The sequence below is a fragment of the Thunnus maccoyii genome, chromosome 3 (genome assembly GCF_910596095.1).
Source record: "Thunnus maccoyii chromosome 3, fThuMac1.1, whole genome shotgun sequence".
Classification (NCBI taxonomy): Eukaryota; Metazoa; Chordata; class Actinopteri; order Scombriformes; family Scombridae; genus Thunnus; species Thunnus maccoyii.
Genome location: NC_056535.1, coordinates 32,922,013 through 32,946,921, shown reverse-complemented (window position 1 = coordinate 32,946,921; position 24,909 = coordinate 32,922,013). Strand labels below are relative to the sequence as shown.

The 24,909-nt window shown below is 36.5% G+C and overlaps 2 protein-coding genes across 3 annotated transcripts in view; both read right to left on the bottom strand.

The window, feature by feature from the left end:
- Positions 1-6,096: 6,096 nt before the first annotated feature.
- LOC121894009 (polymeric immunoglobulin receptor-like) overlaps positions 6,097-24,909 on the bottom strand; it is an 80,091-nt gene continuing 61,278 nt past the window's right edge. The window contains exons 1-8 of one of the 2 annotated variants that reach the window (XM_042406288.1): positions 24,415-24,528; positions 23,784-24,098; positions 14,190-14,498; positions 11,599-11,892; positions 8,312-8,383; positions 8,043-8,126; positions 7,576-7,631; positions 6,097-6,423 (exon numbers count right to left, since the gene is read on the bottom strand). In XM_042406288.1, the coding sequence (XP_042262222.1) occupies positions 6,115-6,423; positions 7,576-7,631; positions 8,043-8,126; positions 8,312-8,383; positions 11,599-11,892; positions 14,190-14,498; positions 23,784-23,949 (1,290 nt within the window). In that variant the 5' untranslated portion in view covers positions 23,950-24,098; positions 24,415-24,528 and the 3' untranslated portion in view covers positions 6,097-6,114. Of the gene's footprint in view, positions 6,424-7,575; positions 7,632-8,042; positions 8,127-8,311; positions 8,384-11,598; positions 11,893-14,189; positions 14,499-20,247; positions 20,749-21,672; positions 21,720-22,110; positions 22,180-22,304; positions 22,338-23,783; positions 24,099-24,414; positions 24,529-24,909 lie in introns of those variants that run through there. The other variant, XR_006095462.1, reaches the window with a different exon arrangement.
- LOC121894220 (polymeric immunoglobulin receptor-like) overlaps positions 24,407-24,909 on the bottom strand; it is a 28,030-nt gene continuing 27,527 nt past the window's right edge. The window contains exon 6 of the mRNA XM_042406654.1: positions 24,407-24,729. Within this exon, the coding sequence (XP_042262588.1) occupies positions 24,407-24,729 (323 nt within the window). The remainder of the gene's footprint in view (positions 24,730-24,909) is intronic.

The window sequence follows — 24,909 nt, the reverse complement described above, 5'->3', positions numbered from 1 at the left end:
GCGTTTCCTGAGCTAATATTTTGGTAAAAGTGATCCGCCCCCGATTCTCATCATCTTCCCCCTTTTATTCTTTTCTTATACATCATTGCTCACCGGGGGCCAGATGTGTAAAGGATGTGTACGCACATAAAACATGCATATAGTATTTATAAAAACAGAGTGTACACGTTTTCCCAGAGCCAGCTGTGAATTATGTAAGATTAAACAAGGTGAGAGACAGAATATTAATATAAGATATTGTTTGTTTAAACTGCACCCATCAATCAAAGGTAATTGCTTTGTGTGATCAGTTTTATCATTCTTTTATTTTGCTGTTAATAATCTTTTTTATTTTATTCTTAATTGTGACCCTGTTTTCAACATGAGCTCTACAAATGAATCATTGATCACATTTCTGGTGTTTAAAAATGATAATGAGATATTACTATTTAATGACAGCTGTTGTGGCTGTTGGAGAACTTTGCTGCAACACAAGCAGTTACTTTCCTTCCTGTTTGTTTAATAGACAGATCTACAGACTGGTGGAGCAGGCAGCATGTTGGTATGAAAACAGCTGATTAAGGGCGTGTCTACATTCATTTATTGCAAATTGTGGGAGTGGAAATAAGGCTTGTGCACCAGCGCCTAGCTCCTCAATGACTGAGGTTTGAAAAGAGGAATCTGACGAAAATAACATGTCTGCATATTTCTGGATTTTGCCCCAGAACTACACAGGATTAAACCACAGGAAACACCTGCAGGTGGAGTTTTAGTTGATTATGAACTAATTCAGCATGTGAAATTTATAGTAATAATATTAAATGAATTGACTTCTGTTGTAGTGAGTCAGCAGTATTTTATAGATTGTCCCTGACTCTGGCCAATATCACTGTAGAAGTTTAACTATTATTCACCTTTCCTATACTTCCCTGCATCCACCACAGGGAACATTTCAGAAATCAGGCCCCTCACCCTGGAAATGTTGAAAAAGTCATTCATGCTCATATCATATCAGCTCTTGTGACACCTTGTACACCTGCCTCTCAGTCAGTCTGCACTAGCTCAGCTACAACTGAAGAACTCTGCAGTTAAAAAAGACAAACAGTCGGTAACACATTACTCTGGTTTATAATGCAAGAAGGAGCCTCCAACTTATATAATATATAATATATAATATACTCAAAATAATAACAGCAATCAAAGGCAAAGCTGCGGTAAACAAACAAAAAGCGACCCACTCACCCTCTCTCTCTCTCTCTCTCTCTCTTACCAGCCGCCATGAAGGTAAACAGCTGCTTATATTAACTGTGAATATCATAGTGACCTGATTCTATCAATAATCACTGTGATTGTGCATTAAATAATGACAATATAACAAATATAACAGTAACAAATAACCAAAATATACCCATCACAAACTTACTTATTTACAATTAATTCCAAAATAACTATAACTTAATTTATGGCTCCTAAACTTGGTGCATGAGGGTGTCCACTATGTGGCACTAGAGAACACCCACTAATTATACATCATGTTGCTGTATGTCATGCGTAGACCACACCATGTAAATTCCATGTAAATCGGATGATGTTTGTCATTTAAGGCTGACTTGCTGTTGTCAGTAGGAGGCACTATGACTATGAATGAATATTGACATGTAGGTGTGTTCTGGCCTGGACTCCAGTCAAGCCTGTGAAATTTGGGGCAGACTGGACAAAGTCCAGTGGAGTTACCACACCTTTCTGTTTCATGGTGAAACATGCAAATTTACCAGTACATTATGACAAGAACATTCTGTGAAAAATCAAGATTTTGATAACTTTTCATCACAAAGGTCTTAAGATGACACTGACAAAATTTGAAGTTGGTTGATCCTTAGGAGGAGTTTGTTAAAATACAATGCCTGCGAATGGCAAAAACTTTGCAAAAATTGCAAGGTAAATTCAAAATGGTTGACTTCCTGTTGGACTTAGGGTATGGCTTCAGGAGGCTTTTTTGTAAGTGTGGACATGATACATCGGCCTACAAAATTTCATTGAGTATTTGTGCTAAACTAAGCTAACTGTCTCTTGGCTGTAGCGTCATATTTAATGGACATGAGACTCAAACTCAAACTACTCCTATAAATTCTTTGAACCTGCATTAATTGATTTTTTGTCCTCTTGTTTTCAGCAGAAACAAATAGTGAACACAACTCTGACATACCACTTTTTAATTTGGTATGGCGAGCTAGTTAGTCGTTTGTCTGTCCACCTGGTGAATGAAAGTCCAATATTCACTCTTTCTTAGCTGTTTTTGCTCCCTACCAACTCCTGAGGGAAATATCTGGCTCTTTAGCTGCTGTGTCTGTTTGCTGTTTGGTGCTGAGCATGTAGTGTACAGTGGCTTCTTAGAGCTTTTTCTCCGAAAACAGCTGTCTACAGTCTCTCCCTGTAAGACTTGAGTTTTTTATCAGTAGTTTAGCCACCTTCACTGCATACAACACAGGTGCTAAAGCGTCAGAGCTGAGATCAGGAAATACAGTCACTCTGCATCCTGCTGTCCTCTATTTCCATCATCCCTCTCTGTTTCCATCAACACAAAACAAGAATCTGTAAAAGTTTACAGCCTGTCATGTTGTTAACCTGTGTTAGTCTGTGTATAAGGAAGGACGTGGCTAAAAAAAAAAAGGCATCGATTCCACTGACAAAATACCAATTGACTCAATGTGGTAAAACAGCTTTGGTTTCGACAGGAAGCATGAGCTGTTTGTTCTACCGAAATACAACATCATCATCAACAAGACAAGTGCATGGCCAAGAGAAAAATAATGATAGAAAATTGCACAATTTGTACAGACATTTGCTAATTTCACTCTTTACCTCAAGATGGAACGAGATGACAGAAGCTATAAATGTGATATTCACACCTATTTATAATATTACTTCTATCGAAAGCTGCAAGAGATGTTAAACTAAACTCATTTTTACTTTGATGTCCTATTTTAGCGTACAAGCCTGACACTGATGTTGTCTAATGCCTTTACTTAGAGTGTAGATGATGGTTGATTGTGTCAACAGCTGCACTGAAGTCCTGAAGAACCAAAACAATTCTCAAAATCAACAACTGACTCTTTAATATGAGGTGCTCTGAAACCAGACTGAAATACAGTCTGTGTTTTAGTTCAGACAATGTTGCAACTGTCCAAAAAAAACACAAAAGCACAAACAAACAAAAATAACCATTTACATTTTGCTATACATGATTTACAAAAAAGACACAAGGTAAAGGATGAACAAAGATAATTAAATATATATCACTATTATGTACAGGCAAGCAAGGGAAAAAATAGTTACATACATATAGAAACAACAAATGGACAACATACAATGGATACAACACAAATGCATACAAACATACAATACAGAGTGCAGAAATAAATAATTTATGAGTAGAAACGTGATAAGTCACTCTATATACATACAGTAGGTGGTTATTTACATTAAATTCAGTATGTGCTGAATCTGGTGATAGTATCAACACTGATGTTGTGGTAGACAGAGCCACAAGTATGCAGAGTGTAAAACAGGAAGGAAGTGAAAGCCACAAACAATTCAAGAGACAGTCCCAGCTTGTCTGAAACACCTGCTCCATGTGAGCCTACTTGTTAGTTTGCTCTTCCACTGGCCCCCACCCCTCCATGGGCCCTAATATCTTTCCACTACAGTAATAATTAACATTGGGGGGGGGGGGTCAGGGGGACAGGATATGGTCTGTAAGACAGAAGCCTCCCCAGGGGGTTGTAGAGGAGTTGAAGGTGGCTCACATTTCCAGAGGATATAATTAGGAAGTGGAAACCACTTATACTGAATCACATCTGTCCGAGTGATCATTATAAGCAGATGATAATAATAATAATAATAATAATAATATACTTTATTTATATAACACTTTTCAAAAACAAGTTTACAAAGTGCTTCACAGACATGAACCTCGGGACTGAGAGCAACAGCTGGTCCACAGATCTTAGAGAATGAGCTGGGGTGTAAGGGATGAGAAGGTCAGTGATATAAGATGGGGCTAGGCCCTTCAGAGATTTAAAAACAAGCAGTAAAATTTTAAAATCAATTCTAAAAACCACAGGTGACCAGTGCAATGAGGCGAGAACAGGGGAAATGTGATCATATTTTCTAGCCCTTGTAAGAACCCTGCTGCAGTATTCTGTACAAGCTGTAGGCGGTCCATGGTGTGGTCCAGCAAATAAGGAGCTGCAGTAATCTAAATAACTAGAGACAAAAGCATGAATGAGTATTTCATCACCACTGAAAGAAAGAAAAGATCTAATCTTTGCAATGTTCCTGATTTGAGTGATAGCTGATTTGGTGATTTTGGTGAAATGTTTTGAAAAATTCAAGTCTGAATCAAAGATTACATTACATTTGTTTTCTTTTTCCTAATTTCTCTTGCAGATTACCATCTAATTGACATTTGTATATTTATTACATGCATATAAAGTAATGAAACGAGCAGCTTCGCTATTTACTGAATTTTATTGACTGTTTCAAAATACAGAACAGCTGTTTCAAACGCTTTTTGTTTCGCTGCTGCATCTTGTTGGCTCGTTTTTGGCAGCTTGTCATAAGCTTCAAGGAGACTACGTTTTTCATTGAGAGAAGATGACGTTTTCCTTTTCTTTTTCCCGTCATGAATTCAATGTGCACGCATCACCAGCCTCAGGTAACCAGCTGGCAGGCTGACGAGTTGTGTGTTTAGGCTGTGGGGGTGGGGGGGGCCGCAGTGGCGCCGCAGCAAGAAAATTGAACCAGAATCAACTTTTGGAGAAACGCAACCCGTAACGCTGTACAACCCTGCCATGAGGGAAGAAAAGTTCCATAAAGCAGCAGAGCTGGATAATCAGTCTTTGTGGATTCATCAATATGAAGAACTCACATAGTCATTGAAAGAAGTGGTAATGAGAAGAACAGATTCATTTGGCTTTAACACATTTTTATTTGGTATTTGGAGCAAAATTTATCAATCAACTAAACTACACACATAAACTACAAACAAGTAATTGTTGAGTCAGTGGTAGCAGCTACTCCTTCAACCTTTTGATTTATTATTCAACACAAACCCAAATCTACACTTCAGGCTACTGTAGCTGAGCTAGGACAGGCTCTTGTATTTTATTCCTAATCGATGGAGCTGGAAAACAATTAGTCAAAAATGGCACCAGTGCAGCAGGAATACAAAGGATGCCAAAACAAAACTGGAGTTCTGAAGCTAGTACTAATATTTTAGAGATATGAAAATCATTTATTATACCATATTTGTTCTTAAACATAAACACATAACATAAAAACATCATAAAGAGTAAATCATTGTTAACAAGCTTTGTAATAAATGGAACATTTTACAGTTGTCAGTGGGCTGCAACAGACAACTATTTTCATTATTGATTAATCTGCAGATTATTTTCTGGATTAATCGATTACTAACTTAGTCAATGGAAAGTAAAAAAAAAAAAGTGAGAAAATGGCATTCACAATTTCTCAGAGCCCACAGTGATGTCTTCAATTTGCTTGTTTTGTCTAAAATGTTAAATATTCAATTTACTGTCATATATGACAAAGAAAAACAGTGAATTGTCACAATTGAGGAGCTGGAACCAAAAATTTGGCACTTTTGCTTGAATAATGACTAAATGGATTAATTGATCATCAAAAAGTTGCAGATTAATTTTCTTTTGATCAACAAATTGATTAATCAACAAATCGTTGCAGCTCTAGTTGTCAGTGCTCTTTGGTGGACAAACTGAATTACCAGACATATATATTATATTTGACACTTCTGTACTGCAGTTCCTTGTTACTTATCGGCTACTATATACAACAATATATACAACAACAATAGACAACAATACCAAACGGTCTGTCTGAATTGAACTCTATTGTTGATTCAAACTTTCTCACAGTTGAGCATAAGGACTCATCTAGTCTCTACAAATCAGTCCTGTCAAAACTTTGGTGACTTAAACAATGCGGCAGTGAATCCTGTTTTAAGTTGACTGGGCCCAGAAACTGAATATCTTGGGGTGTTAATTCCTACAGTCTGAGCTGGGCTTCATTATAAATAAATTCCTGCCTGGGTCTTCCTCATTGCTGTTGTGTCTTGTTGACTGTCAGTAAGAGAGGATCCTCTGAAGTCTTTGATAGTTTATAGACAGTCAAGTAGATTGGACTTTGGCTGTTCCTCACAGTAGAATATTCACAGGCAGAGGATCTGGGTTTGTGGATCAGTGCCTCACCATTAGCTTTGTCAGTGCTGCTTTGAAAGATGATGGTGGAGTAATGCATTGAGGCGCAGGGGTTTGTGGGAAAGTTGGCAGTGGCATAAATCGTCTCCACTGCATTTCCTGAGCCTGTCTCCTGGAGGCGCTCCTGCACCTCCTCATAGACGTTATCCTTCCAGGGAAGAACAAAAAATTGAGTGAGTAGTTGATATTCAAACATACAATAAGTATTTGGTAGATGGACACAGTGTCAGTGTGATGGATGACTCATTGCACTCCCTCAGTAGAATTTACTCACTGACAAAAAACTCTGTTATACTTATATATGGCTATATGTCTCATTTAGTCATGCATATCGATAATGGAAGACTAAACACTAGGTGCATTTCCATCCATAGAAACACAGAAAATTCGAACAAATCCTGAAATATCAGATTTTTTTTTTTTAAAGGAGACATAACATGTTTCTAGTGATTTTCTACCGTTTATTTATATACTGTTATAATGCTGGCTGTCCATGTTAAACATGGTCAAAGTGTTCAGAGCAGGCTGAACACTTCTATTGCAGAGTTACCTCTACTTCCCCATCAAATTGACGTCACATCGTTTGCGCGTTCCCACAAACAGCCATCTGTTCATGGATTGTTCACGTTGTCCACTCTCATATTTCAGATCAGCTTAACAGCACTGATAGAACCGCACACTAAAACAAATTTTCTGTTGCTGCTGATTTTCTGGAAAGTCAGTTAAAATGTGTGCTTCTGTCTCATGTCTCACGTCATCTCATTGTGTTCTCTTCTTCCGCAACGGTTCAATGGCACCAACTGGAGAATTAGTGCCAACAACAGTTTATTTTGATGACCCAACTCCTAATATTCTCATAACAGCAGTGGATAGAAATGAACACTAAAACAAATTTTCTGTTGCTGCTGATTTTCTGGAAAGTTGGTTAAAATGTGTGCTTCTGTCTCATGTCAGAGGCTCTCCAGATAACAGGTAAGAGATTTGTTGGTTTGTTGGCTGTCAGAGGTGGTAATACACTAACTGAATCTGAACATTGTAAGTGGAATATTCATCAAATTCAACAAATCTGCCACACGTAGCTAAAGAGAGTCTGTCATTGCACTGCAGTGAAAACATAACACTGCATCGTTGTGGCTGACTGACAGTTTATCTCTATGAAACAAGAGTCCCGGGAGCTCTCTCTTATATTTACAACCGAAATACTTAAAAGTCTGGCATCATTTTTGTATTGCTCTTATTTTTCTGACAATATGAATACCACCTATGAAGTACTACCACACACAGACACATTTATACTAACCTCTCTGATGTGCTGTGCTGCTGCTCCATTCCTTGTGGGTTTTGAACATGAAAATCCTGACAGAAAAAGAGAGAAAGCAAGAAAAGAAAGAGAAGAAAAAAGGAAATGAGCAGAAGGATGGAAGTGGATTAATTTCAGCATTTTTCGTCAAGTTGTTATCTATACAGTTGCTTATCTATGTAGCTTAGAATCTATCTCTATCTAATTATCTATGTAGTTTGGTTTCACTGAATAGGATTTAATTGTGCATCCCCCAAAATGAGTTATGATAATAGGTCGACAAAATTTCAACTTACAGACATGATAAAAGTCATGTCTATCAACTTCTGACGTCTTACAGTTTGTCTGCTTTGTTTTTTTTAGACATCACATCTTCACAGGATAGAGGAGTACATGAATGTGGTTTTGTGTGTACAGTATGCATGTGTGTGTTTCATGTTCTGAAGTCTGGTAATGAACTCCCTTACGTTTGTAGATGAAGATCACAATTATCACAAGCAGCAGCAGCAGCAGCACAGCTCCACAGATGATCATTATTACCTGAAAGTCACCTGCAAAATAAACCACACAACACATAAAATGTCCAGCATCATTTAAAACACAGTGAACACATGGAATCATCACTCAAAGCTGTCTGTGTCAAGAACTTTAACAGGAATTTACAGAAGTTAAATCATCAAAATGTTTTTCAAACACGTAACATTTAAGGTTGAAGATATCAAATGTGCTTTCTCACCATGACTCACAGATCCAGGTGGTGTTGGTGGTGGTGTTAGTGATGGTGTTAGTGGTGATGTTGGTGATGCTGCTGAAAGCAAAAAAAAATGCATTCAGGTTGCACATGTGCATTGATAAATTAATAAGGACAGAAAACGAAAAATGCAATTTTTCTAAGCCTGACAGATAAAACTGTTTATTTATTCAATATTTTTTAATCTTTTTTTTCTCGTTTCCTCCCCTTTGCCATTGTTTATTAATATATCAACCTCAGCCAAAAACACACAAAATATCTAATTAAATGTTATTTAATTAACTAAACAACAAAACAATGAATACATGAAAGAAAGAAAGTAAGATGAGTGAATTTGTGGAAATTAAACTTTGTTGAACAAATGGCTTTTTGACATGACACAGCAGGAAAACCACAGGTGTAAATAATAAAATGAATGATTCAGGGTCCTGGTATTGCACATGCTGGCTCAGTGTCACACTGTCATGGTTTACGGGGATACTTGAATAGAGCAGAGCCATTGTTAATGTTATTAGTGACACCTGTACTTTTCTACTAAGTCAAAATATCTGCCACTAACTTAATGTGGCCCCTACTTTTTCAGTTTGTTCCATTTCCTGTTTTGACTCTTAACTTCCTGTTGCTATTGCTGGCTACAGTAAATACAATTAGAGAGTCCTGATCGGTTCACACAGCACTATACATTTCTCAAAGCTGGGAACAAAGTTGCAAAGTTATGTTTGCTGTTAACTGGCTTACTTTATGTTGTAGCTGTTTCTATGATTCAATTCAATTTTATTTATATAGCACCAAATCATAACAAAAGTTATCTCTTCACATAGAGCAGCTCTAGACCGTACTCTTTAATTTACAGAGACCCAACAGTTCCTGATGAAAAACTTATTTGAATTTTTCACAAACGATTCCTAAACCAGATGGTTTTATTACTTTGTTTGGTCTGGAATCTGATTTATCAAAATATATTAAAGCATCTTTTCACCCAACTATGTAATATAACATATTTTATTGATAATATTAGCTTGTTACACAATAAGAAGCCCATGCCATTTTGAACTGCCACACTCAGGTAACGTCTGTTATAAACACAATAAAACACAAATACCAACCCGTTGTAACAGTAACATGAGCAGCTGTGTGGGACAAATGATCTAATTGGTGCATCTATGAAAATAGTGCTCGATGTTTTTCAGACTATTGTAAATTAACATTTCTTGTGCTCTTTCAGCTCCTCTAAAGTTCATTAATTAACAAACAGACAAAAACCAAAGAATGTAAAAAACAATTCCCTGTTTTAAATGAGGTTATGTGCCAGATCTGCTGGTTGCCTGGTGACTGCTCAGAGCCAAGAAACAGTTCAGCTTGTAGCCTCATAGTAGCTTCAGCTGAACTTACATTTGTATTTTTACACAGCATGAGGAAAAGGAATGGATTTCTTCACCACAGATCACAATTACATGATCAATGACACCTCCAGTGTGTTTATAGGCATGTGAGGCAAAGTTTAAGTGTGAATTATAAGGGATAAATATTGAGGAACTTATAATTTTAAAAATTAACGTGTAGATAAAGCGAACAGAAACTTCAAAACTGATCTGTTGTTAAGAGCTTTGATTGAACATGTTGCTGATTGAGTCTCGCTGTCACTGCAGCATGCTCATCTGAAATCTGGTGAAAGGAACGTGCAAGAAATGAGATCAAGAGTATAAATAACAACGACTGCAGGTGTTCTCACTCTATCAGTCAGGATATCACAGTTGACTGCGGTTTGAATAGAAAGCCAAATGCTACAGAGTGGCTGATCGCACAAAGCAAATGGCTGTAATGTTGCATTACTGTAGTGAAAACACACTTAAACATTTACAGTTCATAAAAACAGCACACACCCTGAAATGCAGATGATTGCAGATGCAGTAAACACAGTTGAGATCAACGTCTGTGGTTGTTGTTGGTGTAAAGCTGTAGTTGAAACAGCTAATTAAAAAAAAAAAGTTTGGGGTAATATTAAGATCATAATCTTTGGTTAAGGTTAAAGTTAAGGTTTGGTTTAAATAACTGCAGCTTTTGGTAAGTTTGAAATATGTTTTGTTTAAGAACAGGAAATGAAAATGTTCTGCATTAGGAGAAAAGTTGTTAGAGTTGAAGATTAACATCACACCCTCCTGTAGTATGAGACCACTTCCTTTTATTAGTTTCCTCCTATGATTTTGTCGAGTCTTGTTGTTTGACACTCGACAGGCGGAAAATACATATTTATTCAAACAGCTTCATGAGATGAAATATCATTAGTGCTGGGGTTTATGGCCAAAAAAAATCAAATCTCAATTTTTTTTAGCCTAATACCTGCAGACTGCTGCTAGCTAGCGTTAGCTACACAGCGGGCAGAGACAAACTGAACAAAGTGTAATCTGGGAACTGTTCAGTCGACTCCCAGCACTTCAACTCTTGTAACTAGAGATGATACTTTGTCAACAAATACAAACTGAGTTCACAGTTGAGTCATTTTCAGTCTGTCCTTGTTGTAGATGAGACTGTTAAATTCACTACAAGACAGAACCAGCTAGCCCATCAATGAACTCGCCTTCTGGAGTCACGACAGTCCTGTAAACTGCAGCCGGTGAACATGAAGTGTAACTAAACATGTCACACTTTACGGGACTGTCGTGACTCAAAACAGTTCATGTATCATCTCCGTTACTCTTTGACTAAAAATAATGTGCATATTGTAATAACTAGACATTTTACACGTTGTGCAAAAACACAATCGCCCTTTACTGTAAATCAAACAGTAATCAAAACTGTGGCTTTCTTTTAATGCTAGCAATCATTTAGCCTCCTACAATCTGAACCAGAGTCAGATTTTGGTTATACTTGAATTGAAGTCTTCAGTCACTACTTCTCTGCATACCTTGCACATGCATGGACCCTCTTACACATGCAGGGTTATTTGCACATACAGTACAATGCACATTAATGTACAATCAGATTTAACCACTACAAATTGTGTTTACATGTCTCTTTTTCCTTTGTATCTACTTTTGTAATTTTTTCTTGTAAGGGTTTTTTATATTGTGTTTAAAGTTTAAATTTTTATAATTTTCATAGTTTTATATTTAATTCTCAGTTTACTGTTTATTATCCATGGTGGTCAGAGGTGAGCGCAAAGAAGCGCAAAAAATTTCATTGTAAAGTGGAGTTGACTGTTCTCTGTGCATGTGACAAGATTTGAAGTGAATTGAATAACTTCATAGTAATAAAATAACACGTCCACTCACCTACAGTCATCTCCAGTTTGTTGAAGAATGTTTTACTCTGTCCATTGTCAGTGTTTTTTGCTCCACACCAGTATGTCCCGGTGTCGTCTGTTGTTACGTTTCTCACAGTTATGGTGATATTTCTCCTCTTTGTGTCATCCTCCATTGAAAACTTTGAGGTGTTCCATAGAGGTTGACATATAGATGGATCTTCTCCCTTACAGATGAATTTCTTATTGGGAGCACCTTGTGTGTAATTACACCAGTATGTGAGATTTTGTCCTCTAGTTGGGGATCTCTTGAAGATTGTAATATCTGTAAATAGAAAGACAAAGACAAATTCTAATTCGAACTCTTCGGCTTTTTTGGCATTTCACTTTCTTTATTTCACTTCAACTTTCACTTCATGTTATCTGCATGCATATTTACATATTTTTTATGATAGTTGTTTTTTTTTATTAAATATCAGATGTCAGCCAAACTGTCAATACAACATTTGAATGTGTATAAATTTGTGTTAACGTCTTTTAAATCACCTGTTGTGTTGAGTCATGTTTCACTGATAAACAGAAAATGAAAGTCAGAAAGAAAGCCTCTAACCAGTAGAGGAGAATCTGTATTACTCACTTTTAATCTCCAGTTGTATTTTTATGAGTGAAACTCTGTAATTTCCTTCATTTGATTTGACTCCACACCAGTAGACACCAGCATGCTGTGATCTCACATTACTGATGGACATGTTGAAGCTGTTGGTGTCTGTGAGAGTCAATGTCCCGTTTGACTTTACAGAAGATTGTGTTGATAAAATCTCCTCACAGATTTCATTGTTGTCTTTGCAGATAAACTTGACATAGGAGTATTTTTTAGGGAAATCACATGTGATGGTGGTTTTAGCTGTTCTGTACGCAGTTTGAGTAAATGGTGTAAATTGTGTGCAGACATCTTTCACTGCAAAGAAAAAAGAAAAGTAAAACATGTTGGAAATGTATCAGCATGCTCATATACAGTAAAGGGTGCATCATGTGCATTTATCTATTCATTATATCTGCCTCTCCTGTCCTGTAATGTTTGCGTCATAGCAAATTGATTTCCATTTTTGCTAACTTGTTTAGTTCTGTACAGTAGAAAGTTGAAAGAGAAGCAGACCTCACTGAATGTGAAACATGTTCATACTAGAGTTACTTTGTTGTTCATCTTCAAAATAGACAAGCTTTTTAAATGTATTGACTTAATTATTCAGTCTTCAGGAAAAGGTGAATTATTTTCTGAATACTTTGTATCCTATCACCCAGAGACTAATGTTAGCAGAGCACCCAACCGCACCATGAAACTGACCACACTGCAGCACTTTACAAAACTTCAACCAACTGAAGAAGTGGAGAAAGTCGGCTGCTGTGCAAACTGAAGACAGAACATTAACAACACAGCGGAGTGCTTAGACCAACTTCTGTTTTTACAAACTACATTAAACCAGTGATGTTGGTAAGTAAATGACACTTTCATTTCATTATTTATTTTTAGGGAAATCACATGTGATGGTGGTTTTAGCTGTTCTGTACGCAGTTTGAGTAAATGGTGTAAATTGTGTGCAGACATCTTTCACTGCAAAGAAAAAAGAAAAGTAAAACATGTTGGAAATGTATCAGCACGCTCATATACAGTAAAGGGTGCATCATGTGCATTTATCTATTCATTATATCTGCCCCTTCTGTCCTGTTATGTTTGCTTCATAACAAATTGATTTCCTGTTCATTAGAAAGTTGGAGGAGAAGCAGACCTCACTGAATGTGGGAAACACACTAGTAACTTTGTTGTTCATCTTCAAAATAGACAAGCTTTTTAAATGTATTGACTTTATAATACAGTCCTCAGGACAAAGATGAATTATTTACTTTGTACCCTATCACCCAGAGACTAATGTTAACAAAGCACCCAACCGCACCATGAAATTGACCACACTGCAGCACTTTACAAAACTTCAACCAACTGGAGAAGTGGAGAAAGTCAGCTGCTGTGCAAACTGAAGACAGAACATTAACAACACAGCGGAGCGTTTCGTTTTTTCCTCTCCTTACTCCAAAACACACAGACCAACTTGTGTTTTTACAAAAGACATTAAACCAGTGATGTTGGTAAGTAAATGACACTTTCATTTCATTATTGTTATACTGAAGAAGACTAAGATGCTTCCAAATGAATGCAGTTCACTTTTCTAAATCAAAAAGCTGCAAACTTTCACACACTTTTCTCTACTTTTTTCTGTTATTCAGACGTGACCTTCATCAAGACCTTTTAATTTAAATGTCACTCATGTTTCATATTAAAGTTCACTGGACACAGGACACCAGTGAATGGCACACAGTGTGTTGAATTGAATTGTGACACAAAGAATCAGAATCAAATTGTGAGATTCCCAAAGATTTCCACCCCAATGGGATAGATATACTGTAATTATAACATGCAACCATAATACAGATACATTTCTGAAATGTCTTTCAATGCCTGATGCCTGTATGTTGTGTTGTTACATTTTTGTTAGTTTTCTTCATGTTTTCTTAGTGATGTTTTGTTAAACTTCACTCTGTCTTTGATACAGATGCAGCATCTCTTACCGACTTTCAGTTCCAGTTCATCAGGTTCCTCAGGTGGCTTAAGTCTTTGGTAAAATTTACAGTTGTACTTCCCAGAGTCATCATGTTCAAGTTGTTTAATGGCCATCCTGAGATTTTTATTTCTTGTATCATGGTACAGGGAAAATCTGTCATCCCCATCCCACACATCCTTTGTAGTGGTTTGTATGCTTGCTCCTCTGGGATTAATAACCTCTATCTTTTGATATTCCTGATCTGCTCTTGGGTATTTGCAGGTGAGTTCAACCCATCCTCCTTCACATCCCTTCACTTCAGACGAGGCCTCACAGCCTGTTGATCAGACAAAGAGAAAGTTCCTATCATGTCAGACACTGAAACAATCCCAGAACAGTCTGAATAAGAACAGTATCAACAAAACATCCACTGTCTCGTCATGCTGGTAAACAGACTTTCTGTATTAATCAATAGATCACAGAGTTGTTCAATTAATCTTGTTGAACGTGTATTTTATTCATACATATAGTGTTTTTGTTTTAATTTCTTTATAGATTCTGAAAGGCCTCTGCTCCTAAAATCTAAGTTAGTATAAAGTTATGAAATACATTCTTTGTTGTACTTTTTCAGTGTAACAGCAACTCTGCAGCCTGCCACGGTGTATTTTTTGGTTCTGCCACCAGGAGTCACCAAAGTCAGGTTTTCAAATCCCAGTGGCTTCATGATTCAAGATAAAAATTGAAATAAGTTTGACTTTGTATTTTATCCTTGACAAATATTAGGAATTTTTATTTGTCAAAAATGTTTGTGTCAGTGCCTGTTCACCAGAGGAGTTTTTATGCACTCATTATCTTTTCTTTAACTACTGTTATAAATGATTAATACTGAGTGCAAAACAGGTGTTTTTCTAACCCTACCAGTCCCAGTGACCCGTACACAGTTTAAAAGAAAAATCCCCTCCAGACATGTTTTAAGACATAAAAATACTTTTTCCACAAAACATTGAATTACTTTTTAATGTTTTTTTTTTTAATTACATCTATTCCCTTTCCCTCATTAAAAACCAGAATCTTTGACGATGTAAATATTGTTCATTTCAAAAGTCAACTGCTGGACACCAGATGTCTCCTCCTTCACTGTAAAGTTCATTCCCAGTGTTTGTGCACTGGAGGCTTCAAGTTTCCACATCACACTTGTGTAAGGGGAAAACTGGACCAGGATTGGATACAAACTATTTGTGATGTCACAAATCATGATTGTAGGCCCACCTCGTAAAATTTGATTTTCAGTGAGCTCAGAGAAACTTTCCACATTCAGCAGATAAATGTGAAAACAAACTCTGCACATGCATCATTCTGCACAGTGAAGCTCAAACATTCAACTGTTCAACACTAACAAGCTAGTCCACCAACCAACACACACTGTAGCACTTAAAAAAACTTAAACCAACTCCGGTTGAAGAGAATTACTCCTTTCATTTCTAAAGCACTGTGACTGGTTTTGGATAATGGTAGGTTTCCCTGGTGCTAACGGTGCAGCAGAGAGGCTGCTCTCCACCTCTGGAAGGTTAATAACAACACAATGAAGCAAGTCGCCTCTCCCTTACTCCAGAGCAGTTAACCAGTGATGTCGGTCGGTAAATTACACTTTCATGTAGTGAAACAAAACTAGCACCAACCAATTTGCTTCACTCACCTGCCAAAAAAACAACGCTGATCTATTGAGTAGCTGTAACATTCACTAGCAATTTGACTGGTGGACAAAAAAAGTTAATTTTGCACTCTTCTTTCATTTCATTTAACAACAATTAGTTGCAAACTGTTAAATTAATCACCAACTATTTTGATAATTGATTAAACATTTTGAGTCATTTTTTCAGTCAGTCCAAATTCTCTGATTCCAGCTTCTCAAATCTGAATATGTTCTGGTTTCTTTAGTCCTCCTATGTCCCATGACAATAAACTGAATATATTTGGGTTGTAGACTGTTTGTCAGGACAAAACAAGACATTTGAGGACGTCAACCTTCGGCTTTGGGAAACACTGATTGACATTGATGACCAGTCATCTTAACTGTCAGTTATGTCTCATATCGTATTTCAGTGGACACAAGTCAGTTGAGTAAGAGCCTTAAAATAGTGCCCCTCTTTCTATTTTTCAATGGAGAATCAATTCTGAATCAAATCGTGATACAAAGAATCTGAATCAAATTGATCATTATTAATAATCATTACAGTAATAGTATAATATGTGTTTTATTGCAAAAAGATTAAATTTCCACCTCTGCTCATTTCTTTTGGTTAGTAGCAAGTGGTCATACAGGTTTTTTCAGCTGTTGATTCTACTGTAACATTTATATACAAGTAGAACAGTGAATTTTCTGTCTAATTAAGAATATTGCTGCCACTTTGACTGCAGCTCGTTACCATGAGTTCGGTTCTTGCACCCTTTCGAACATACAGACAGGAAACGTTTTCAGGACTTAAAATGGACGCCGAAAAAAGCAAAAATATCACAGATGTGATTTTTAAAGCTGCTCTTGTTGTCTCTCTGTTTAGGCATCACAAAAAACAAGTCTGAATTCTTTTATCCTTGATGAATTAGCGTTATTTTTACATTTCATATTTAATTGTCAAAAAATATCAGAAATACATTTAAAAGCATCACTTCCTGTGTGCAAAGGGATTTTTACAGGTTGTCAGTATCCAAATCAAAAACATCATCTTTGATCGCTGCGTATTCACATCACATCAGATAAACTACCAGGCAGGAAAGAATAAAACCTTTTGACAGACTATAGATTGCATCACTGTTGAGTTGAATAATTACCCAAAATATTTAAATATATCTATGTAAATGAGTTGTACTTTAGTGTTGGTTAAAGTTAGTGAGCTTTTTTAACAGTACTATACTGTAATAATAAATAGACTGCTACTGTGGCCTGTCTTTAAGAAGTTGAGCTGTAAGTGAAACCACAGAACAGGATGTATAGAAACTGGTTAATTACTGAAGAGGCAGAGCTGTAACAGTTGTCAATCCAGTCTCTAAAGTCAGTAATCAGGCAGTAATAAACCTTTTTTACCTGTCATCAGTGAGAGGACGAGCAGAAGGAAACTCTTCATGTTGTTCTTGGGTGAATAAATTCTCAGCAAGATTATTTAACTCTAGTTGTTATGTTGGTTCCTCTTTTCATTTCTGACATTCACCGTCTGCACAGTTGTTTCTTGAGCTGATATTTTAGTAAATGTGATCCGCCCCTGATTCTTATCATCTTCCCCCTTTTCTTCTTTTTTTATTGCAGCACTGTGCTTTATATCATTGTTCACCAGGGGCCAGATGTGTAAACAATGTGTACGCACATAAAACATGCATATAGTAATTAATTAAACTTAATATTGATTAATTGCTTTGTGTGATCAATTTTATCATTATTTTATTTTATATGAGACATAATTTTATTTTGCTGTAAATAATCTTTCTATCTTATTCTTAATTGTGATCCTGTTTTCAACATGAGTTCTACAAATGAATCATTTATCACATTTCTGGTGTTTAAAAATGATAATGAGATATTACTATTTAATGACAGCTGTTGTGGCTGTTGGAGAACTTTGCTGCAACACAAGCAGTTACTTTCCTTCCTGTTTGTTTAATAGACAGATCTACAGACTGGTGGAGCAGGCAGCATGTTGGTATGAAAACAGCTGATTAAGGGCGTGTCTACATTCAGTTATGGTGAATTGTGGGAGTGGAAATAAGACTTATGCACCAGCGCCTAACTCCCAATGACTGAGGTTTGAAAACAGAACTCTGACGAAAACAACATGTCTGCATATTTCTGGATTTTGCCCCAGAACTGCACAGGATAAAACCACAGGAAACACCTGCAGGTGGAGTTTTAGTTGATTATGAACTTATTCAGCATGTGAAATTTATAGTAATAATATTAAATGAATGGACTGCTGTTGTAGTGAGTCAGCAGTATTTTATAGATCGTCCCTGACTCTAGCCAATATCACTGTAGGAGTTTAACTATTATGTAGTTTATTAAAGCTTTCACCTTTCCTATACTTCCCTACATCCACCACAGGGAACATTTCAGAAATCAGGCCCCTCACCCTGGAAATGTTGAAAAAGTCATTCATGCTCATATCACATCAGCTCTTGTGACACCTTGTACACCTGCCTCTCAGTCAGTCTGCACTAGCTCAGCTACAACTGACGCAGAACTCTGCAGTTAATAAAGACAAACAGTCAGTAACACATTACTCTGGTTTATAATGCAAGAAGGAGCCTCCAACTTATGACGTGTAGCAGTCAGTAAACAAAGGAATGTACTCGATGGAAAAAATAACTTCCATGTTGACATTACATACTGCACAGTTCACAGATAAATGTACAATCTTGTTGAAGGCAGTAGGAGCAGATTGGCTTCAGATAGACTGTTGCACTTGAGTGGTGAGAGTGTGGCTGTCAAAGTGATCAATCTGTGTTAGCCGATTATGTTTTGTGTAGCGACTAATGGAAACAAAGTAAAAAGTGTCTGAGAGGCTGAATTCAGACCTTGTTTGCTTGACTGTCTGCTGAGATCAAAAAGATACGTTTAATAACTTTTATTGATGAAAAAGATCAGCTTATTACAAAATATACTCAAAATAATAACAGCAATCAAAAGCAAAGCTGTGGTAAACAAAAATACAGCGACCCACTTACCCTCTCTCTCTCTCTCTCTCTCTCTTACCAGCCGCCATGCAGGTAAACAGCTGCTTATATTAACTGTGAATATCATAGTGACCTGATTCTATCAATAATCACCGTGATTGCGCATTAAATAATGACAATATAACAAATATAACAGTAACAAATAACCAAAATATACACCATCACAAAATTACTTATTTAAAATGAATTCCAAAATCACTATAACTTCATTTATGGCTCCTAAACTTGGTGCAAAATTTTAAAAAGCATCTTATTAGGCACTACTTCTATTTGTGTTTTCTTGAAATAATGTCATATTTTCTGGTTTGTATGTGTTGTATATTTTGTCCATTATGTTTGTATGTTGCCATCTTGTTTTATCTTTTGTCTTTTGTGTCTGTCCGTAAAACACTTTGTAACAATTGTTTTGTGTTAAGGGTACAAATACGACTTATAATATCAAGTATGAGATGAAGACGACCGCCTGCTGTAAAGATAAACCTTGTTTAGTATCACAATAAAAAACATGTTTCATACATGAAATAGAATATTAAAAGAAATTTACAAGAAAGATATTGAAAACAAAAAATGATTAAACAGTGATAAGTGTACAAATACATTATGAAAGTATGAAATGATGCAACTTTTGTTGCAACTACTTGTTGCATAACAAATTGCACATAGTGTATACTGCATCTATGACTCCAGCTAACAATTATTTGTTTGTTTGGTCTATAAAATGTCTGAAAATGATGAAAAAATCCAACGTGATGTCTTCAAATTTCTCCTTTTGCCTGACTAACACACCAAAATCCAAAGATATTCAGTTTACTATCAGCTGGAAGCTGGAATTTGAGAATCTGGACAGTTTTTCTTAAAATGACTCAAAACGATGAATCAATTATCAAAATAGTTGGCGATTAATTTTCTGTCAATCGACTAATCGGTTAATTGACTCATCATTGCAGCTCTAACTGCATTTATATACAGTATATTACATCCTGACATCAGTCTGAGGCTGATGGTGTGAGGAAATGTGACATTCAGGATCTTAACACAATAAAAGAAGTATTTTGTGCAGCAGTTTTGGGGAACAGTGGAGTTTGGGCGATGAACTGACATCCACACCTTGTCAAATAATCTTGAGTCTTTAATTCAGATCAGCTAGTCCTCCGACCCCTGATATACAGCATCATTCATTGAACCAGTTCTTATCCTGCCCCTAAACCAGGACTGACACATTAATATATTACCTCAGACCCCTGACCAAACAACTGCCATATTATTGATTAAAACTGTCTATTTCTTACATAATATTAAGTACACCTGTATGCAATCCAATGCAATAGTCCTGGATTAACTTCTATCATATAATATTAACTCACAGAGGTGTTGTTTCAGTCCTTTTTGAGGTCGTGGTTTGTGGTGGATGTGTTGAACTGCATTGTTGGTTGCACATCAGGTAACTTGGAGTACATCAGTGCAGAAGTCCTCTGAATAAATCTTGATAAATCAAGCAAAGATGAACAATTTAATCTTAAACAGTTTAAAAGTCTGTGTTTGGGTTTGAAAAGAAAAAAGAATGAACTGAAATCTTGGCAAAGCTCACAGCCTGGAAACTTTCCTCAGTGTTCCTGTGGCTTGTTGACAGTAGAGTAGAGAGGGTTTTCAGAACACCTGGATGGGTGATTGACAGTAGAGTATTGACCATTGTCCTTCACAGTAGAATATGTGTCACCACTAACTTCCCCTGGGCTGGTTGGATGGTTGATGTTGGAGTAATGCGTAAAGGCAGAGGGGTTGGTGGGATGTTTGGCACTGACATAAATAGTTTTCAGTGCAGTTCCCGAGTCAGGCTTGTGGGGCTGCTCCTCATAGACAAAATCCTTCCAGAGCAGAATGAAAAATACAAGATGAATAGTTTACACACAATCGCAACAATAAGCACCAACAATGCTAATAACAGAGGTTCTTAAAGACAGTTAGACCTCATCAATCATCTGGTTTGCTCCCAAAAACTGGTAACTACTCTTTAATCCCCAGAATTATGGCAAAAATAATGGCAGCGTTTCCTTACAACACACAAACACACAAAGCTGCACTGGGTCAAGAGCAGCCACAACATCTCCTGAAACTGAAGCTGAGGCTGAGTTTTTAGCCACGCTAACACCAGCTGTGGCTGGCAATGATGACCTGACAGTCCACCATGTTGGTCCAGACTCCAGACTGAAATATATCAACAACTATCGAATGCACTGCTATGAAATGTTGTACAGACATTCATGGTGTCCAGAGGATGAAGCCCTCTAACTTTGATGATCCACTGACTTTTCATCTAGCACCACTAGCAGATTGACATTTTTAGTTTTTAGTGATATATCTGGGATGGATTGCTATGAAATGTGGTACACACATATATGTCCCCCTCAGATTGAACTGTAAGGACTTTGGTGATCTCTTAACTATTCATCCAGCGCCATCATCAGGTCAAAATTAAAAATACAACACAACTCTTGTTAAAAGAAATGTGATAAGATGACGTCAAACCATCTACATGAATCTGCTAAATTACATGAGTTTAATGGTGGGACACTTTGACTGACAGTGCTTCATTTCTGGCAAAGAATCATTCCATAAATCACAGAATATACCGTAAGTATGTGTGAAAATGTCTGCATTTAATGTGCAACTAATAATGTAACCCTAACACTGAGGTTTCTGGCATTATGCACATATGGGTCCATTACATCCCACAATATGGATGCACACACACAAACAGTAAAGCCGTATACAAAAACATATACACTTACCTCGGCGTTGTCCAGTCCCTCTTCATTTGTTTTGTATTTTGAACATCCTGGCAGAGAAAAATTGAAAAATGTAAGAAAAGGAAGAAAACAAAGAAATTTAGCAGAAGAAAATGAAGTGGATCAGTTTCACACATCTGTCTCATTCAGAACCTACTGTACAACTGACCAGGAAAGAACTGACAGTGTTACACCTGTTGATGTTTGTATTCAGCTGTTTGTTTTCATTTTATGTGATTTTATGACTTGACCATTGTGTAGACTTTTTCCTAGAACTTTTTCCTACACATCCTTTCAATACTGAAAGGATGAAAAGATAGTCTGAACTTTTATGCTTTGTTTATTTATGCATTTATTAATTTATGTCATCACTGCTTTAACAGTATAAAAACTGTGTGTATGCATGTATGTTTGAGTGTTTTTATATAAAGAATCTCTTACGTGTGTAGACAAGAACCAAAATCAGCACAAGCAGCAGCACAGCTACACAGATGACAGTAATGATGATGGCTACAAAACCACACAACAAAAAGATGACCAGCATTAGTTAAACCACAATTAACACAGAAATCTAATCACAAAATGTTTTTCAATCATGTAAATGTAGGTTTCAGAAAACAAAAATGTTTTCTCACCATTCCTCTCAGCAGGTGAGCGAGTCCGTGGCACTGCAAACAGAAATAGAAACATCAAAGTTGTGAATGAAAGCAGAAATAAATTCTTATTGGAGACAACAGCTGAGTAGAAAAAATGAGACAGGACCAGGCAAAAAATACATATATATATATATATAAATAAAATCTTTATGTATATATATAGAATTATTTCCATCAACTGTGTGGACTCGTCAGGTGTTTCATATCAACATAGTTTATCCAGTGATGGGGGTTGCAAATTAGCTTCAGCAAGATGCCGTCCAGTCATTACTGTTGCATTACTTCTTCCTGTGCAACGATATGTACAGGTGTACATCCTCGCTCATAGCTTTTCCTCACTCAAAGTCTTTTCAGCACCCATGGTGTATAAAAGAGGCGTGACACACAGCTGGAATGTACAAACCATTTGTAGTGCTTCACACAATAAAATATGTAAAGGATAGCCTACATATGTGTGTGTGTGCGCATGTGTTAAATAAAATATGACGATGTATGACATCCATACATTCTCATATTATGACACATTGTAATTTGAATTAAAAGTAAATATATACATTGTCATGAACACTGTTATGCTCATCTGTCAGAGATCATAATATACAGCAGTAGGCTTTTGAGGCGTTATTTATCTCTGCTTCAGGATGTAACCACCATGAATCAATCAGAAAATAAAGTTTGATATTTCTCTACCACCACACACTTCTTCAAATTCTCTCTTCCTCTTTATTAAAATGAATCGGGAAGGCGATGCCAAGAACGTTAGACTAAATTAGCCAGCCAAACCATTTTGTCTGCTGCCAATACAACATCTGAATGTGTATAAATTTGTGTTAATGTCTGTTAAATCACTTGTTGTGTTGAGTCGTTTTTCACTGATAAACAGAAAAAGAAAGTCAGAAAACCAGTAGAGGAGAGCTAAATCTGTATTACTCATTTTTAATCTCCAGTTGTATTTTTCTGAGTGAAACTCTGTAATTTCCTTCATTTGATTTGACTCCACACCAGTAGACACCAGCATGCTGTGAGCTCACATTACTGATGGACACATTGAAGATTGTGTTGATAAAATCTCCTCACAGATTTCATTGTTGTCTTTGCAGATAAACTTGACACTGGAGTTGTATTCGTTAGAGTAATCACATGTGATGTTGGTTTTAGCTGCTCTGTACGCAGTTTGAGTAAATGGTGTCTGGTAATTATGTTTTCATGTCTCTTTTTCCTTTGTATCTACTTTTGTATTTTTATCTTGTAAAGGTTTTATATATTGTGCTTATAGTTTCAATTTTAGTAGTTTTATATTAATTCTCAACTCAAGTTTAATTATCCATGGTGGTTGGAATGGAGCACAAAGTAAGAATTTCATTGTACAGTGCAATTAACTGTTCTCTGTGCATTTGATGATCAAGATTTGAAGTGAACTGAATAACTTCCTAACAATAAAATAACACATCCACTCACCTACAGTCATCTCCAGTTTGTGGAAGAATGTTTTACTGCGCTTATTGTCAGTGTTTACTCCTCCACACCAGTAAGTCCCAGCGTCGTCAGTTGTTATGTCTCTCACAGTTATGGTGATATTTCTCCTGTTTGTGTCATCCTCCATTGAAAACTTCCCAGTGTTCATCCCGGGCTTTAAGGTGCTCCATAGAGGTTGACATATAGACGGATCTTCTCCCTTACAGATGAATTTCTTAATGGGAGCACTTTGTGGGTAAACACACCAGTATGTGAGATTTTGTCCACTAGTTGGGGATCTTTTGAAGCTTTTAATATCTGTAAATAGAAAGACAAAGACAAATTCTAATTCGAACTCTTTGGCATTTTTTGGCATCTCACTTTCTTTATTTCACTTTAACTTTCACTTCATGTTATCTGCACGCATATTTAGATATTTTTTTATGAAAATGTTTTTTTACTAAACATCAAATGACAGCCAAACTGCCAATACAACATTTGAATGTATATAAATTTGCGTTAACGTCTTTTAAATCACCTGTTGTGTTGAGTCGTGTTTCACTGATAAACAGAAAATGAAAGTCAGAAAGAAAGCCTCTAACCAGTAGAGGAGAGCTGAATCTGTGTTACTCACTTTTAACCTGCAGTTGTATTTTTCTGAGTGAAACTCTGTAACTTCCTTCATTTGATTTGACTCCACACCAGTAGACACCAGCATGCTGTGAGCTCACATTACTGATGGACACATTGAAGCTGTTGGTGTCTGTGAGAGTGAAAGTCCGGTTTGACTTTACAGATGATTGTGTTGATAAAATCTCCTCACAGATTTCATTGTTGTCTTTGCAGATAAACTTGACATAGGAGTATTCGTTAGGGTAATCACATGTGATGGTGGTTTTAGCTGTTTCATACGCAGTTTGAGTAAATGGTGTCTGGCAGCCATCTTTCACTGCAAAGAAAAAAGAAAAGTAAAACATGCAAAACTGAACATTGTAATACTTTGCTAACACATGTTGGAAATGTATCATCACGCTCATATACAGTAAAGGGTGCATCATGTGCATTTATCTATTCATTATATCTGCCTCTCCTGTCCTGTAATGTTTGCTTCATAGCAAATTGATTTCCA